The 14,964-nt window shown below is 40.6% G+C and overlaps 1 protein-coding gene across 6 annotated transcripts in view; it reads right to left on the bottom strand.

Moving 5' to 3' along the window:
* Window positions 1-14,964, bottom strand: part of mtcl1 (microtubule crosslinking factor 1) — a 78,713-nt gene that overhangs the window by 15,409 nt on the left and 48,340 nt on the right. For all 6 annotated transcript variants that reach the window (XR_015716755.1, XM_087831382.1, XM_006792294.3 and 3 more), the window contains 4 exons: window positions 14,030-14,254; window positions 10,748-10,918; window positions 6,512-6,679; window positions 287-559 (listed from right to left, as the gene is read on the bottom strand). Coding sequence is in view for 5 of the 6 variants with exons in the window: in XM_087831382.1 (XP_087687508.1) it covers window positions 287-559; window positions 6,512-6,679; window positions 10,748-10,918; window positions 14,030-14,254 (837 nt within the window). In the remaining variant the exon portion in view is untranslated. The remainder of the gene's footprint in view (window positions 1-286; window positions 560-6,511; window positions 6,680-10,747; window positions 10,919-14,029; window positions 14,255-14,964) is intronic.

The following is a 14,964-nucleotide window of genomic DNA, read 5'->3' as shown; positions in this document are numbered from 1 at the left end:
ATCAGGAAAGTTCAATCCCAGAATGAAACCTGCAACTTCTACTGTTGTTTCTTGATAACGTTCAGCAGGAGGAGCTGCTGAAGTTGTCATGGAGCTGTAAATCTTCACATTTATTTTAGGAAATTGTAGTCCAGTTTAAAGTTAATTTCAAACCTTTTAAACAGATGAATCCAATGATTACATTACAGCAAAGACCTCAGATTGAGTCAAATGTTGCCAAATCTCTCCTTCTTTGCCATTATTACCACTACTATTCTGTCTGTTTTTACTCCCGCCCTTCTCTCACCCTCTCCATCTTCCGGTGGAGCTCCCGCATACTGCTGTCCCACTCCTGCCGCTCCCTCTCGAAGTGCTCCAGGAGATCGACCCTCTCCCGGTTCCACCTCTTCTCTCCGTGCTGCAGCTTCCAGCGCAGGTCCAGCGACGTGTTGTGGCTCTCGGCAAGCAGACGACGATGCTCCTCGCGCTCCAGCTTCAGGGCCCACTCGGTGTCTGCAGCTGGCTCCCCTTCGCCTCCCTGCGCTTCGCCTCGCACCTTACCTTGCTCCTCCTCCTCCAGCTGGTCGAAGACGAGACAAATATTGAAAAGAGACGATAAATAAAAAAACACAGAAAAAGAGAAAATACCAGAGAATAGTAAAAGTCTCTGCAGTGGCAGTTTGCTGTTAAATTTGTAATAGCATTTCTGTTTAATTTGGCTTTAACGTTATTAACATGAAGGCAAAACACTTATTATTAAAAACCATCCTACTGTTTTGTAATTTCTGTGAAAGACCGCTTTAATTTTAGAGCACAACATTTGTAAATAGAAAGTTTTCAGACAATTAGAAGATCTTCTTCCAAACTTTCTGTCAGTTCAGTAACATACAAACGTGAGTGCAGCCAAGCAGGTCACCAAACCACAAAATAATAAATCAATGTCAAAACAGAACAGAAAAACGAATGAAAAGGCGTCGGCTGAAACAAACGCTCACTCTCACACTACGAATGATCGACACGTGCGGACGAGCCAACAATTAAACGGCTCACTGGGACTGATCGGTGTCATTTTGCAATGCTGAAAATCACAGTGTTATGCCAGCAGCAGCATACGTGTTAGATGAAGATGTAAACAGACGCTGTAGTCTTTAATAAGTAAGAGAAAACTTTTACAATGCAAATTTTGGTTTGAATCCTAATTAACAAAGGAAGGTTTTAGGCATGACGTTGGTTCAAAGAGCAGCTTGAAGAAATATATTCTCAAATAAGAGAGTAGTCGATAAAAACCTTTGGGAAATTTAAGAGAATCAATATCACTTTCAGGCTTCTACTATACATACTTGTAGCCAGAAGACGGTTCGCTTAGCTTAGAATAAAACTGAAAAGATAGGGAATGTAGGTTGGTCCTGAGAGCTCAGAGCATTTCAAATTGAAAAAAATGAAACAAAAGCAAATTAAGAACTCTTTACCACATCTTCCTACAGGACAAAAATAAATGAAATTAAACAAAACAACTATATTATCATATTTTCAGTGCTTCCCAGAAACATTTTACTCTTGTGTGTATCAAAAAAAAAAACCTAACGACAGTCTCTAACTTTATATTCCTTGTGTTTTGTCCGTTTACTCGGCCTGTAGCAGTATTCAACAGCCTGTTATCAAAGTTCTACTGAACTGAGGGTGAAAGTCACCAAACACAGACATTAAAAAAAAGGACGAGGCAGAGAGAAAATTAAAAGCAGCAGAAGGCCTTTCACTTTTCTCTCACTGCACTGCTGCTCTCGGTCCCTCTCCAAAGCATTGCTGCTCACTCACCTAATCAACACAACAAAGCAGCGCGGTTCTTGTGCCGGTCCAACTGTTCCCACTTTTCACGCTGAACTCTTTATCGTTACACAATTACTGTGCAGACATGCAGGTGAGAATGATCTTCTTTTATAACTTAAGGGCCAAATAAAAGGGTAAAATGGCACGATAAGCGATAAAAACCATCCACTTTATTGCCCAGGTGAGGCTGGAGCCTAACCCAGCTGTCATGGATCGAGAGGTGGGGGTATCCCCCGGACAGGTCACAGGTCTGAGGGGGGTCCAATCAATCAGTCACTCTCACCTTCACACTTACATTCAATTTAGAATTGCTAACTAACCTAAAGTAGCCGGAGAAAACCCACATAGGAACAAGGTGGAACAAACAAACACCACACCTGGATCTGAACAAAGGACTTTCTTGCTGCTAGGTGACTTTTTCCCAACTTTAAACCAGTTCAAATTAATTAAAATGAATTGAATCTCTGCTGTACACAGAGAAACGACAAGAGAGGATGACAAAGCGGTTATTCTGCAGCAGGCAGAGACAGTTCAAACCTGAATTTATATGTCTAACCACACAATAGCGGGGAGGGAGGAAGGAGAAGGGAATCAGACATTCTGCAGATTCTTCAAAGCTGCAGAACAACGAGAGGAAAGCTTCTCTTTCTGCAGAGCGGAGCTTTGTAGTCTTCAGACAGGCTTTCATTCCAACACATAATGGTACAAAGTAGAGTCTGCAGCAGGAGAGTCGTGCGCACGGACCTCCTCAAACACGAGCTTCCGTTCTCTCATTCACAAATATTTGCCTTGTAGGCTTTTTATCTGTTTTAAACCTGCCTAATTTGACACCGGAGGAGACGATGAGCACACTTAGAGCTGCTGAATGAATGCTATAAGTCAGACTCTGCGGTATTATTAATACAGACAGCTCTGTAGGGGCGAGCAGGTGGCCAGAGCAGAGCATGAAACAGGAGGCAGCGTAAGCAATAACATAATCACTGGTTATGTCCACAGGTGAGAGCAATTTCCAATTCTACTCTGGTCTACTGGGCTGTATAATAATCCTGAATGAGAAGTATATTTCTAAAGTCCTAATAAGTGAAGCAAGTAAAGAACTCTGCACAGTTATCAGAGCAAATAAGTACATTAGTTCCCACTGTGGCCTTCAGCGACCTCTCCTCTGTGGAAGGATTGAACCATGTAAGAGATTTACAGATTAAAAGCGCAAGAGTTAAAAAGATAATCTTCCTCCTTTGACTCGAGGCTCTTAATTGGTTCCCAAAGCTGCAGTTTCCCTTAAAAAAAAAAAAAAAAATCAGCTCAGGCTGATAAGAGACACTTCTCCACCCACCAAGGGTTTCAAATTTTTAGCTCTCAGCAAAGTGGTCAGAGAGGACATTCAGGACCCGGTTCGATTCTCAACGGGAAAGAAAGTTTTAGATTTCCCGCGCAGCAACTGCGAGGTACCCACAGAGACGCCCGCACATGAAACACACTCAGCAAACGCTGCCAAACAAATGTGCTGCTTCTCAGAACAAAGTTGCTGTTTATTTCGCCTCCTGTGAGATTTAAACGCAAATCTAAAAAGACAAGTTTAATTATGTTTGACCTTAAATGGTGGCCTGTGGTGGCCTCTGCTATCTTTTATGGTGTGGTCTGCTGGGGTGGCAGCATCTCTGCGGGGGACAGGAAGAGACTGAACAGGCTGATCCGAAGGGCCAGCCCTGTTCTAGGACGCCCTCTGGACCCAGTGGAGGTGGTGAGTGACAGGAGAATGGCGGCTAAGCTGTCATCCCTGTTGGACAACATCTCCCACCCCATGCAGGAGACTCTGACAGCACTGAGCAGCTCCTTCAGTGGAAGACTGCGGCACCCACGGTGTGGGACGGAGAGATTTCGCAGGTCTTTCCTCCCCACTGCTGTCAGACTCCACAACAAAGACTAACTGATCAAACACACACATCCACAAATGTGCAATAACACTAATGTGCAATAATCTTTTCTGGCATCGTTGTATTTTTACTCAGTTGTATATAGCATTGTATTCTATTTTTTTCTTATTGTATATTTTATTCTATTTTATTCTACTGTATATAGTATTTTATTTTATTCTATTCTGTACAGTTGTGTACTGTATTTATTCTTATTGTATTCTAATTTTTGCTTCATAACTTTTGCACTGTCCACTTCCTGCTGTGACAAAACAAATTTCCCACGTGTGGGACTAATAAAGGTTATCTTATCTTATCTTATCTTATCTTAAATAACAGTTTTTCTTAGGAACACGCTGTGAACACAATCTCGCCACTTCAGTCAGAGAACTGCTTTTCAAAATGACAGATTTGTTGCAGCAGAGTTCACCGCTTCCTTTGAATCTGTTACAACAAAATTTAGGAGTGATTGATGACTAATTATCTCCTCTGAGCCTACAGGTGGGAGCTGGGAGGGAATCAAACAACAGGTATCTTAATTAGACTGCCAGACTGTGACGGGAGTTTTGAAATATGACATCAGAAGAGTAAGCCATCGATCTAGATACGTATACCTCAAACGTTTCCCTTTTTAAACCCTATAAAGTTTGAACCATGAAATAATACCCAAAAAATTATAATTTCTTGAAACTTGAGTTTTTACTGAATCTCCTGACAAATGAAAAAGAAAAAAAATATCAGTTTGCAAATATGAGTTTTAATTTAGATCTTTTTTTTCTACAGCCAGCAGTTTTAATAATAATAATAATGGATTGGATTTATATAGCGCTTTTCAAGGCACCCAAAGCGCTTTACAATGCCACTATTCATTCACTCTCACATTCACACACTGGTGGAGGCAAGCTACAGTTGTAGCCACAGCTGCCCTGGGGCAGACTGACAGAAGCGAGGCTGCCATATCGCGTTTTGTGTAATTTATTGCTTAAAAATTTGTTGTGCAATTTGTTCAAGTTTTCCAGGGAAAAGAAAATGACACTGATGCTATAGGGGTGTCAAAACCTCACAAAAACACACGGATTAAAAATGATACCCGTGGCTTTAGAGGGTTAAGTCCATTACTCGCTCTTTTAGCTTCTGCCCTCCACCAAGTCATAAGGAAAATATGTGGCTCACCAATCAGCTGGTTTTAAAAGTGCTTTTATAACAAACCTTTACATTTTTATAAAACACTAATTACCTCCTCTAAGGAAGTGACTGGTGTAGATCAGGGTTGCCAAACTCGTTTTACATCGTGGGCTACATACGGGCCACTTTGATGTGAAGTGGGACATATCAGTGAAGCTACATGATGAACGTGTAAAGGTAACAGAAAATGTCCTTGATTCCACTATAACACGGGGGTCTTTACTAATACAAAATACAGTTAAAAGTTCAAAATCTATACACTCCATATGTTTTTTAAAGCTGTCCAATGGGCCAAATTTGGAGTTGTTGCTGGGCAGATTCTGGCCCTCGAGCTAAACCAGAAGTGTTAACCATCTATAATCCTCCTACCAGACAGATTTAAAAAGATTTTTATCTAAGATTAACTTCTGGAAACAATCGAATTTAATTTTGGAAGAATTATTTATTACTTTATTAGCGAGGTGCAGATTTTATTTTCTATTGGGAGGTCTCATTATTCAGCAAATATAAAATGATAAATGGACTGGTACTGACATGATGCTTTTCTACTCAATTAGTTTGTGAGAAAGCAATCCAAGTGCTTTCTTACTACGAGCCTTATCCACCCATTCACACGCTAACACACACGATCCCTTCAGTATCTCGGCCCAAGGTACTCCGACATGCAGACTGAGGAGGCTTGTGACATTAGCAGACCTGAGCCACATGCGTCTTTGCTATAATCCACACTAGATTTACACTTACAGATTTGCTAATCCACCACAATCTGCCATTAAAATTGTCAGACAGTCGGTTTCAGACAGCATGCAGCACTGTGTAAACGGCTTCCTCGTCATTTTATTTATTGCTCTGCCAGACAGCAGCCGTGCTATCACACAGGGCTTTACCAACAACACTTTTCTCTTTTGGTGAAGTTGGAAAAATTGTCATCGAGCCATATGATTAGCCAAAACTAATCAGATACATCGATCCGTTACTAAAACTGGTCTTTTTAATAGTTCGTGCTGATGCAGGAAAGCATGCTTTAGCAAATAAAACTACCTGGATGTGTTTGTTATATCAGCAGACTTCAGCATTTATGACACTAACACAAACATCAGGTTACACACAGCCATGTCATTTTTAGATGAGGATGGTATACTTTCAAAGTACAAAGCACTTCTATTTCATTAGGAATATGAATGAGTGCTTTAACAGCTGTTTTCAGTTCTGTGAGATGTGCTCAGAGGCACACTGAACAATTAGGCTCAAAGCTGAATTAATTAGTTTGCGCAAAGACCGATTATATCCATTGTGCAGTGCCAAGAGTGTGATTCATCATTATTTCCTTGGATGCTGTTCTTTTTTTAAATTTAATCGGTGAGGAGAGATTATGAATGTTCGTTTGTTTGTCAGATGTGATAATGTTTAAGACACTATTTAGAGCTATTATTCATTCCAGCGTTTTACTTTCAAAATGGAAAACTGGCCAAAGAGGAGCAGTGAGCTTACAGGTAGGAAAACGGGAAAACAAAACAGGTTTTCTCTGAGTGCGAATAGGCAAAAAAAAAAAAAAAGCAGATTGTGTCCTGTCCCTTTAAAGGTAGGTGCTGAGACGCCATCTGTACCTGGGCGACATGGCACTTCATCTCTGCCCACTTGACCTCCCAGGCGGCTTTGTCATTGGCGTAGGATTGCTGCAGTTGGCATCGCCGCGCCTCCTCCTCCCGCAGCTCCTCTCGAAACTCCTCCAGCAGCGTCCGCAAGACCTGCAGCACTCGACGTGTCTCGCCGAACTGCACGAACAGGATTTAGACAAAACAATCATCAGAAACACACATTGTGAACGAACACACTCAGAATCCTTATCTTGAAAACTGTGATTCGTTCAACCCGCGTCCTTTTTTCTCTGAATCACCTCGGGATGAACCTGCTTTGTGAGCGTTTTATAAAATCATTTTTACTTTTCTACTCTATTTTTTTTCTATCCTTGTCCTTTTCTTGACCTCATCGAGCAAAGAGCTGAAAGCTGGGTGAGAATAAAAAACTGTTTAAAATTCCTTCAGAACTTCTGAGCAATGCGCTAATTACGGCTGCAACAAAAACTTTCGTCATCCAGGATCTGGATTCGGATTTGTATGGCTCATGGCTACACGAGCAGCAGCATCCAGTCGAGCACAGGGAAACGAACGGCGGTGCTTGCCTGAGCTGTCTGCTCAGAGAGGTGTTTGCAGAGCTGTTTGCCTCTGGTGGTCCTGCTGTGGAGAGGCTTCAGGTCTTGGCAGGAGGCAGCGAATCACAAAAAGAGTCTGATCACCTCGAGGTGTCACTACAGCGCTGCCGGCTCTGAGAACATAACATGAGCGCAATAGTTGCAAACTATTGTTTGCTTGAGTCTTCTATAGTTCATTTTTTTATTTATGTTTTTAGGGTAAATAATACCAAAACAAAGATAAGAAGAAAAAGTATCCAAAGACTGAGGCTCTCATTATAAAAGGAATATAAATAGCTGTGCTTTTACCTTTCTAGCATACTCTATATAACAGAAGTCAAACTCATTTTAATTAATGCGCCACAGGCAGCCCAATATGATCCTAAGTGGGCCATGTCAGAGAATTTCTTGCACAGTAAACTCATAATTTTCCCGTTGCTTTTAGCGTAAAACAATAAAAAATGTTCAAATTTAATGAACAACCCATCTACGGAGTACACGATGAATGATCTGAGAAAAGAACCTGAGATGTTTCTCCCATATTAGCCCCAGAACTGAATTTAAAATCTTGATCTCGACTCCATCATATTGTTAAGACTAGTATCATATTTTCCCAATATGGCTCTTTCCTCTCAGACTGCAGGCTTACTTGTGGTTTCTGGAGTTTCTAAAAGTAGAATGGGAGGCAGAGCCTTCAGCTATCAGGAACCAACTCCCAGTTTGGATTTAGGACACAGATATCCCTCTCTACTTTTAGGATGAGACATAAAAGTTTCCTTTCTGATAACACGTAAAGTTAGTCCTGGAACTGATTCTGAGTCTGATTTAATCAAGGCTGATCAGCTTTTAGTTATGCTGCTATAGGCTTAGCCTGCTGGTGGATTTCCTATGATTCAGATTCATCGATCATTTATTATCTATTCCCCTCTTAGTGTTTATATCCTTCACAGCTGTTACAGTTTTCATAGTAGTACATTTTCACCCGTACAAGATTAAAAACAAAGGGGCCATTTGACCATTTATATCACTTTCACCAGAAGAGCTCATATCTAGCAGACGTCACACTCGCAAAAATCATTCAGCCTGGGTTTTGTTTTCTTATGACCTGCTCCTATGCTTCTTCAGACCAGCTACTCCCACCAGTCCTCAGTACATACACCTCCACCTTTGGTAGATTATCTTGATGACTGACCTTTCAAGCATTCTGTTTTCTTAACCTTTCCTCATACTTTGGGTTCTGCCTCAGCCTGATCCTCCCTGTGCTCCCCGTCTGCCTGTTTGTGTAACCTTGAACCTGTACTATTGAAGTAAAACTCACTTTCTGCCTTTACAGCCTGCCTCCTGTTGTGCTTGTAAGGCCACAGGATAAAAACAATCAAGGTTTCACAGGAATGAGCAATCACCTTCACTCAGAAGTCACTATAAAACACAACAAATTCTACAAGTGAGTTTAATATAAAGAATGAGGACCACGGGCCAAGTTTTAAAGAAATGAATCGGCTCCTATGAAGCATTTCTTTACTTCTTTACTTTCCCTTAAATATGTAGTTTGTCACAGCACAATGAGCCACTTTACAACATCATCTACCATTGTGATTTAAAGCTAGTATTAAGCTAGCAACAGCAGGGAATTTCTAGCATCAGTCTCAGCATCAACAACCAGAAACAGCGATTAAACCTTGTATGAATGACTGAGGAAAGTGGAGTGAATGGAAGATCCCACCCATGTTTAAGCAGCAACACAAAAACCACAATCTGGTTCAAACGTCGTTGCCAAAACCGGTGACGTCAGTATCCGAGTGCTGTGAAGTCAACGGTTAGACGTCTACATTCAGCTGCTGGAAAAACACCACGTTCACAGACTGCTTAGTCTAATTAAAGGAGGAGCTCTCCCTACAAGAAATGTGATGAAAGTTCACAACGACTGCAGAACTTATCTGCCGTATGTAGGCTATTCATATATGCTTAAGCACTTCAATCATATCAGCCAATTGCAGTACTCGAAGGAATGAAGGATTTCTTCATCACCAATCTGACTTCTGCCTACTTTCTTCTCTGGTTGTCACTGAGAACTGTGAATGACTCTTTCACATCTTAAAATAATCTTATGTCACTAATATCGCACTCTGGCTGCAGGACCTATGATCTGTGCTTGCTCTGCTCTGCTGCATGTAATGCTTACTATATCAAGTCTGCATTTCTGCTCTCACGTTAACCTACTATGCACGCTTGTTCGCTGCTCACATACTGAAGCTACAATGTCAGATCATTGTACACACCATTTTTGAGATGCTGGGGAAAATCAAAACACGACAAAGTAGAGCACTTAGTGCTGCTTAATAATGCATTCGACCCAAAATGTCTAGCTGCTTTCTTTACTTTAACAGAGGGGTCAGCTGAGGTACTGAAAGGAGATTTCATCACATGAAAGATCTAGAAACTCAAAAAAAGGAAGCTCCTTTTGTCTCCTGATGTTTGCATAAACAAGAAGCATAAAACTGGGTTTACCCAAAATAATTACGTCTCTAACCAGTTATGTAGGTCAAAATTCCCATGTGCATACTTTGCCAAGCAGCTCCAATGAATATCTGCCAAACACTCATTTGCAAACAATGAAAGAGTAAAAAAAAAGGGTATAACTTTTGATGTTTTTTCTTTTAACAGTTACTGAAGTCTCCATTACATTTTACTGTATTCCACTCCGTTTTACTAAACACAGCTTTGAACCTTTTTGTTTGTGTTAGAGCTCACGGTCATTCTGAAAATATAAATTCGTTCATCCAGAAAACTGTGCTGAAGAAAGAACAAAGAAACAGTGTTATCATAACTGCACTAAGGATGATGTAGCTTGAAACAAATAGTAGTAGAACTGCAGCCAAAGCCCTTTTTTCATTCAGTAATACCATCGTACAGTCATCGTTTATTACATTTCTGACGCATGCTGTGCTCGTATTATACTCATAAGGTTGCCAAATTCATGCTTTTGAACACAGTAAGTGAGAGTTATTATGTGAGGGACCATTAACAAGCTTTTGCTTTTTAAAGTGCCCAGAAAGACTCCACCAGATGAATGACTCAATTTCAGATCTTTGCCCTCAACGTGCAACAGAAAAAGACGATCTTATCCACACGGATTAAAATTGCAATAAATTAAAACATTACTGGGGCTCAGTTTGGGAGAATTTGCAAAGAGTGTCGGATTCAAGATGGGAAGAGGCTCTGACTGGATAGAGATCAGGGCACACTGTGGTCATGAAGGGATGGACATGATACTCAGGTCAACTCTGGCAGGTAAATGACGGTCAGTCGGTACTTTGGGGTCCAAAGTGTGCCAAAAGAAATTCCCCACACCCTTACAGACCTACTCGCAACCTGATCTATTCATACAAGCCAGGATGGTTTCATGGTTTCATCATGTTTACAGTAAATTCTGACTCCACCATCTGAATGTTGCAGCAGAAGTCGAGACTCATCGATTTCTAAACCAGGTTGTCTTGACCATGCCTACATGACACGAAAGACCAAGTTGCTGCCATATGATTGGCTAATCAACTAATCATGTTAATGAGCAGCTGAACGGGTGTCTCTAAAACGGTGTCTGCCTTTTCATAAAGCGTGTGTGACAGTGGAGCTGCTGTAAGAGGCGCTGTACCTGTCTTTGGTGCTGCAGGTGACGGTCAGGTGACGGCAGAGGGATGATGGGTGTGGTGTCGGGGACGTCCCCTGGAGTCTGTGGTAAACACAGTCTGTCGTCTCGGTCCGACTCCCCCTCCGCCTGCTCCATGATCACTCCCAACTCTGGGAAGCCCTCCAACTTCTCAAACTGGAACAGATGATAGAGCAACAAAAAGCCATGTTTTCATTCGTGCGCTTAGTTTGTGGGTTTTTTTGTTGTGTACCAACACATTCTGTTTCAGGCTCACAATCGCTGAGCCTTTCCCAGCATGCAACAGACAGAAGGTAGAGACACACCCAAGTCTTTCACCAACACATCTGAGCTATCTAATACAAACAACAAGTCCTGCTCAAAATCCCTACCCGCGAGTTTAAACCACACAAGTATTCAGTCTGGGTTATTTTTGGAGGAAATGAACTCACACTTAAGTTATCCAAAAATTATTATTATTTTTTCCCTTTTTTGACAGCTGGATAATCTGCTCATTCACCCATTTAATTCCTTAATTTTCCACCTGAAAAACATCCTCGAAATTCAGTCAGTCAAAGCTCCACAACTCTAAGCCCTCAAATGAAAATCTCTGGGCTCCAAGGATAAGAGACACACGGGAGAATTTTGAAACACAATAAGTCGCCGTCTCCTTATCACCAGGTGACAGTGAGGCAAAACTCCAGCGAAAAAAGGAAAAAGGGCATTTTTAATAAATGGGAGCTCTGTAACGCCGCAGATACCGATGTTATTGAACTTGTTCCAAAAAGTCTCGGCTGTAACTCTAATAAATTTGATGCAACAGATAGAAAGCAAAACAAATGATCGAGCGTGGTGTAATGCTGTGAAACCTTTAAAAAAATAGCAGCTAGTTGCACATTAAATAACACACACACACACAAAATCACACTTATGATGTAAACGTTTAAAAAAACTCATGTTTCAAACATACTTGGGATTACCGAGTTAAGATTGCCACTGACTGAACTGCTTTGGACTAGTTTCTATTATACTCTGAGTCTGTGAAACGGAACCCTGGTCCTGGTGCTAGAAATGTAGTTTCGTCCTATATCGTTGCACGCATGTCAGCAAAGACATACGTCTGACCGAGGTCAGCAGTGAAGGGAATCACGGAGAACATTTGCAGAAGGAACAGCATGCACTTACAGATCTTTCCGTATTTGAGGCGGATAGAGTGCTTGCTGCTTTGTGCTTTAGACGTTACATATCACAGCCTTCTCAGTGTGACTTGTACAGAAGTGTAGTATGGCCTTCCCTGTCAGTTAGAGGAGCTCAGTGCTCTTTATGCTTTCTGTTCCAGTGAAATAGCCTAGAGGCAAAAATCATTCATTCAGGTCTATGGAGTGAATCAATCAGAAGATCCTCAAAAAACCCAAAACAAACAAGCAAAAAAAATCCAAAAGATTTCAAATGTTTCTCGACACTCTGACAGAAAAAACACAGCAGAAGCAACTGAAGCTGACTCATTTGATTTCTTCATGTGTTATACTTATACCATATTAATGCTTTTTAAATTGTATTTAATGCTCTTTAAACCTTTTATGGTTGACACTACATCCTGCATTCACCCATCAGGGCAATCTGAGGTTCACCGTCTTGCTAGAGGACACTCGTTCCTTGGCTTATCCAGCCTGCAGGTGGATGTTCTGATTGAAGGCTGACCCCATCCAGGATTTACAGTTGTGTAAAAGTTGCCCGAAGTAAAGTAAACTTATTCACAACTACACCATCTTCTATTGGTGGTGTACATTTGAGTGTATTTATTATTCTTACTAGGATGGCTTTTGTTTCAAGTGTCCTGACACAGGACAATGTGCAAATGAGAATGTTCTCAATATAGAATCGTGAATAAATAAAGTTACTTGAATTTGAGTAGATTAATTATTCTCTCCACGTGATTGGAGAGTTTTCCTCTCCGATCATGTTTAGCGTCAATAAACTGAAGTTATTCTAACAACAAAGCCAGTGAAATCTCAAACACATGGTCTCAGCAGCCTTGAGCCTTTGCAGACTAAACACCAAAATAAGTTCAGCAGCTCTTTCTTTTTTCAACCTTTTTTTTTGTTTTTTAAAGGTGAGAAGCATCAATTTGCTTTACGGTTTCTGAATCTAAGGACTGTAAAGCTCTTTGAGGGTATTATGATGATTAAAGGATATTTTAAAAAAATCACGTTTAATTGAGATTTAAGGTCAAGGTAAGATAAGGACGATATAAACACACAGAAAGAAACCTGCTGGTAACTCGCTGCTCCACCATCTGCACACAAATTAGGCTTCGATGAGTCAGGATAGAAAAAAAAACGAGGGATTTAGAAACAGCAGCACAGAATTATGCAAAAACAGCTCATTCGAAGAAAGAAAATAAATTGTCCATCAGGAGAAAATTAAAGGAAAAGAAGTTATCACTGCTGGCTGCGGTGCATAGAGTAATCCAGTGAGTGTATTCATCTAAGAAAAACAAAACTAAACACATGAATCTTATAAATTAGGAGTTTAATCAACCAGGGGCAGGAGAAGATAACAAGGAAAACATCGACCGCTGAATCAACAAGGTGAGCAACTAATGGAGTTGCTCAATCAGCCGGCCAACCAATTAACCATCGGTCCTGCAGGTGGGACGTACACACCAGTAAGAGGCACAGCTGGAAGTGAATCAGGATGGGTCACTTGTTTGTTGTCGTTTTCCTCGTGTTGTTCCTAATGATTGACTTAAACCACAACCCACCTTATCTGCAGCATTTTTAAGGGACTTGGGTTACTCCGACAGCATATCTGCACTGATTTCCAGCTTCCTGGAACTTTATTTATTATTCAGTATATCCACGGTTACCTTTAATTCTCACTGGATGATGAGAGTAATGGAATGAATCCAAAATGCTGACTTCTGTGCACCAGATCATCTTCATGGATGATGCAAAAGGTAAAACCAACAACTGTTTCTGGATTCTGTGCAAAGTCCCCCACAAGAGAGTGAAGCGAAAAATATTGAAAAATTCATCAGACTCAGCTGGCTGCGGGGCAAAAGTTAAAAAAAAGAAGAAAAAAAATAATTTTCTGCTTCAACTCTTTGATCCTTTCCCTTTCATTCCCTAATTATTATTTTATTAACAATTATTTCTTTGCTTCATCATCACTTGTGTCTGGTTTCTGGTGCAATGAAGAGTCAAAGCGCTAAAAAAATGAAGAGAATCATTTCATCGATAAAAGCTGAAGTAAAAAGTAAGTCCACAAAACCCCTGTCGGACTCACCTCTGGGTGCACCGAGTCGTCTCCAGAGTCTTCCTTGCGTCCGAGCCTCCAGTGCATAAGGATCCACCTGAGCTTCATGTAGATGATGATGATGTTACGTCTATAGAGGCGGACCTCTTGTTGCAGCATGGCTCTCTCCTGAGCCCAGGGCACCTCGTGAGTCTGAAGGCCCTGCAGCTCCAGACCCTCACGCTGGGCCTCCAGACGTAAACGCTCATCATCCTGCTGCAAAAAAACCCTCCATTCATATAGTGAAATAAACAAAACAGATCAAATACATACATACATATAAAATCTTTGTTTATTTGGATTCGACCTTCCACTAATATCTTTGTTTTTGTACTCCAGCATGCTAAAACGTATGTTTTATTTTATGGTATTGTAAAATACACCTGAGAAACTGTCACTAGTCGTCTTTTCCAGTGTGAAGTTTTTCTTTAGTGTGTCGTCAAATATGAGACTTTGCAAAAATGCTTTACAGCACTGAAAAATCTGAATAAATTTTCACATTTTATCCAGCCAATCCACAAACTTGTTTTTAAAAGAAAATGTATTATGTGCCAGATTATGGATCCTGATTCATTTTGATGGTAATAAAGAGGCCAGTGAAAACTTCAGGTTTTTATGTTCAATAGTTTTTGAGATGTGTGTGTGTTGGAAGTGGGTCAATGGCTCATTTTTCAAAAACTATATCTTAAAAATATCTGATATATAAAGCTAAAATTTCACACCAATCAGTATATATAAACTCTGGACCATAAAGTTTATATGTAAATTGGTGACAGTTGAGCAGAAAATGGTCAGAAATTTGATGATTTGGAATCAAATTACCCAAGAGACACTTTGGGATAAATCATAAAGTACCAAGAATACAAAACATAAGGAAAAAAAAAGACAAAATTATGAACAAAAACAAATTTTGTTGCAAAGCTAAG

This window comes from Neolamprologus brichardi, chromosome 18, assembly GCF_056152115.1.
Source record: "Neolamprologus brichardi isolate AB-2024 chromosome 18, ASM5615211v1, whole genome shotgun sequence".
Lineage (NCBI taxonomy): Eukaryota > Metazoa > Chordata > Actinopteri > Cichliformes > Cichlidae > Neolamprologus > Neolamprologus brichardi.
The sequence above is the reverse complement of the archived record's forward strand: the minus strand, read 5'-3'. Positions and strand labels throughout refer to the sequence as shown.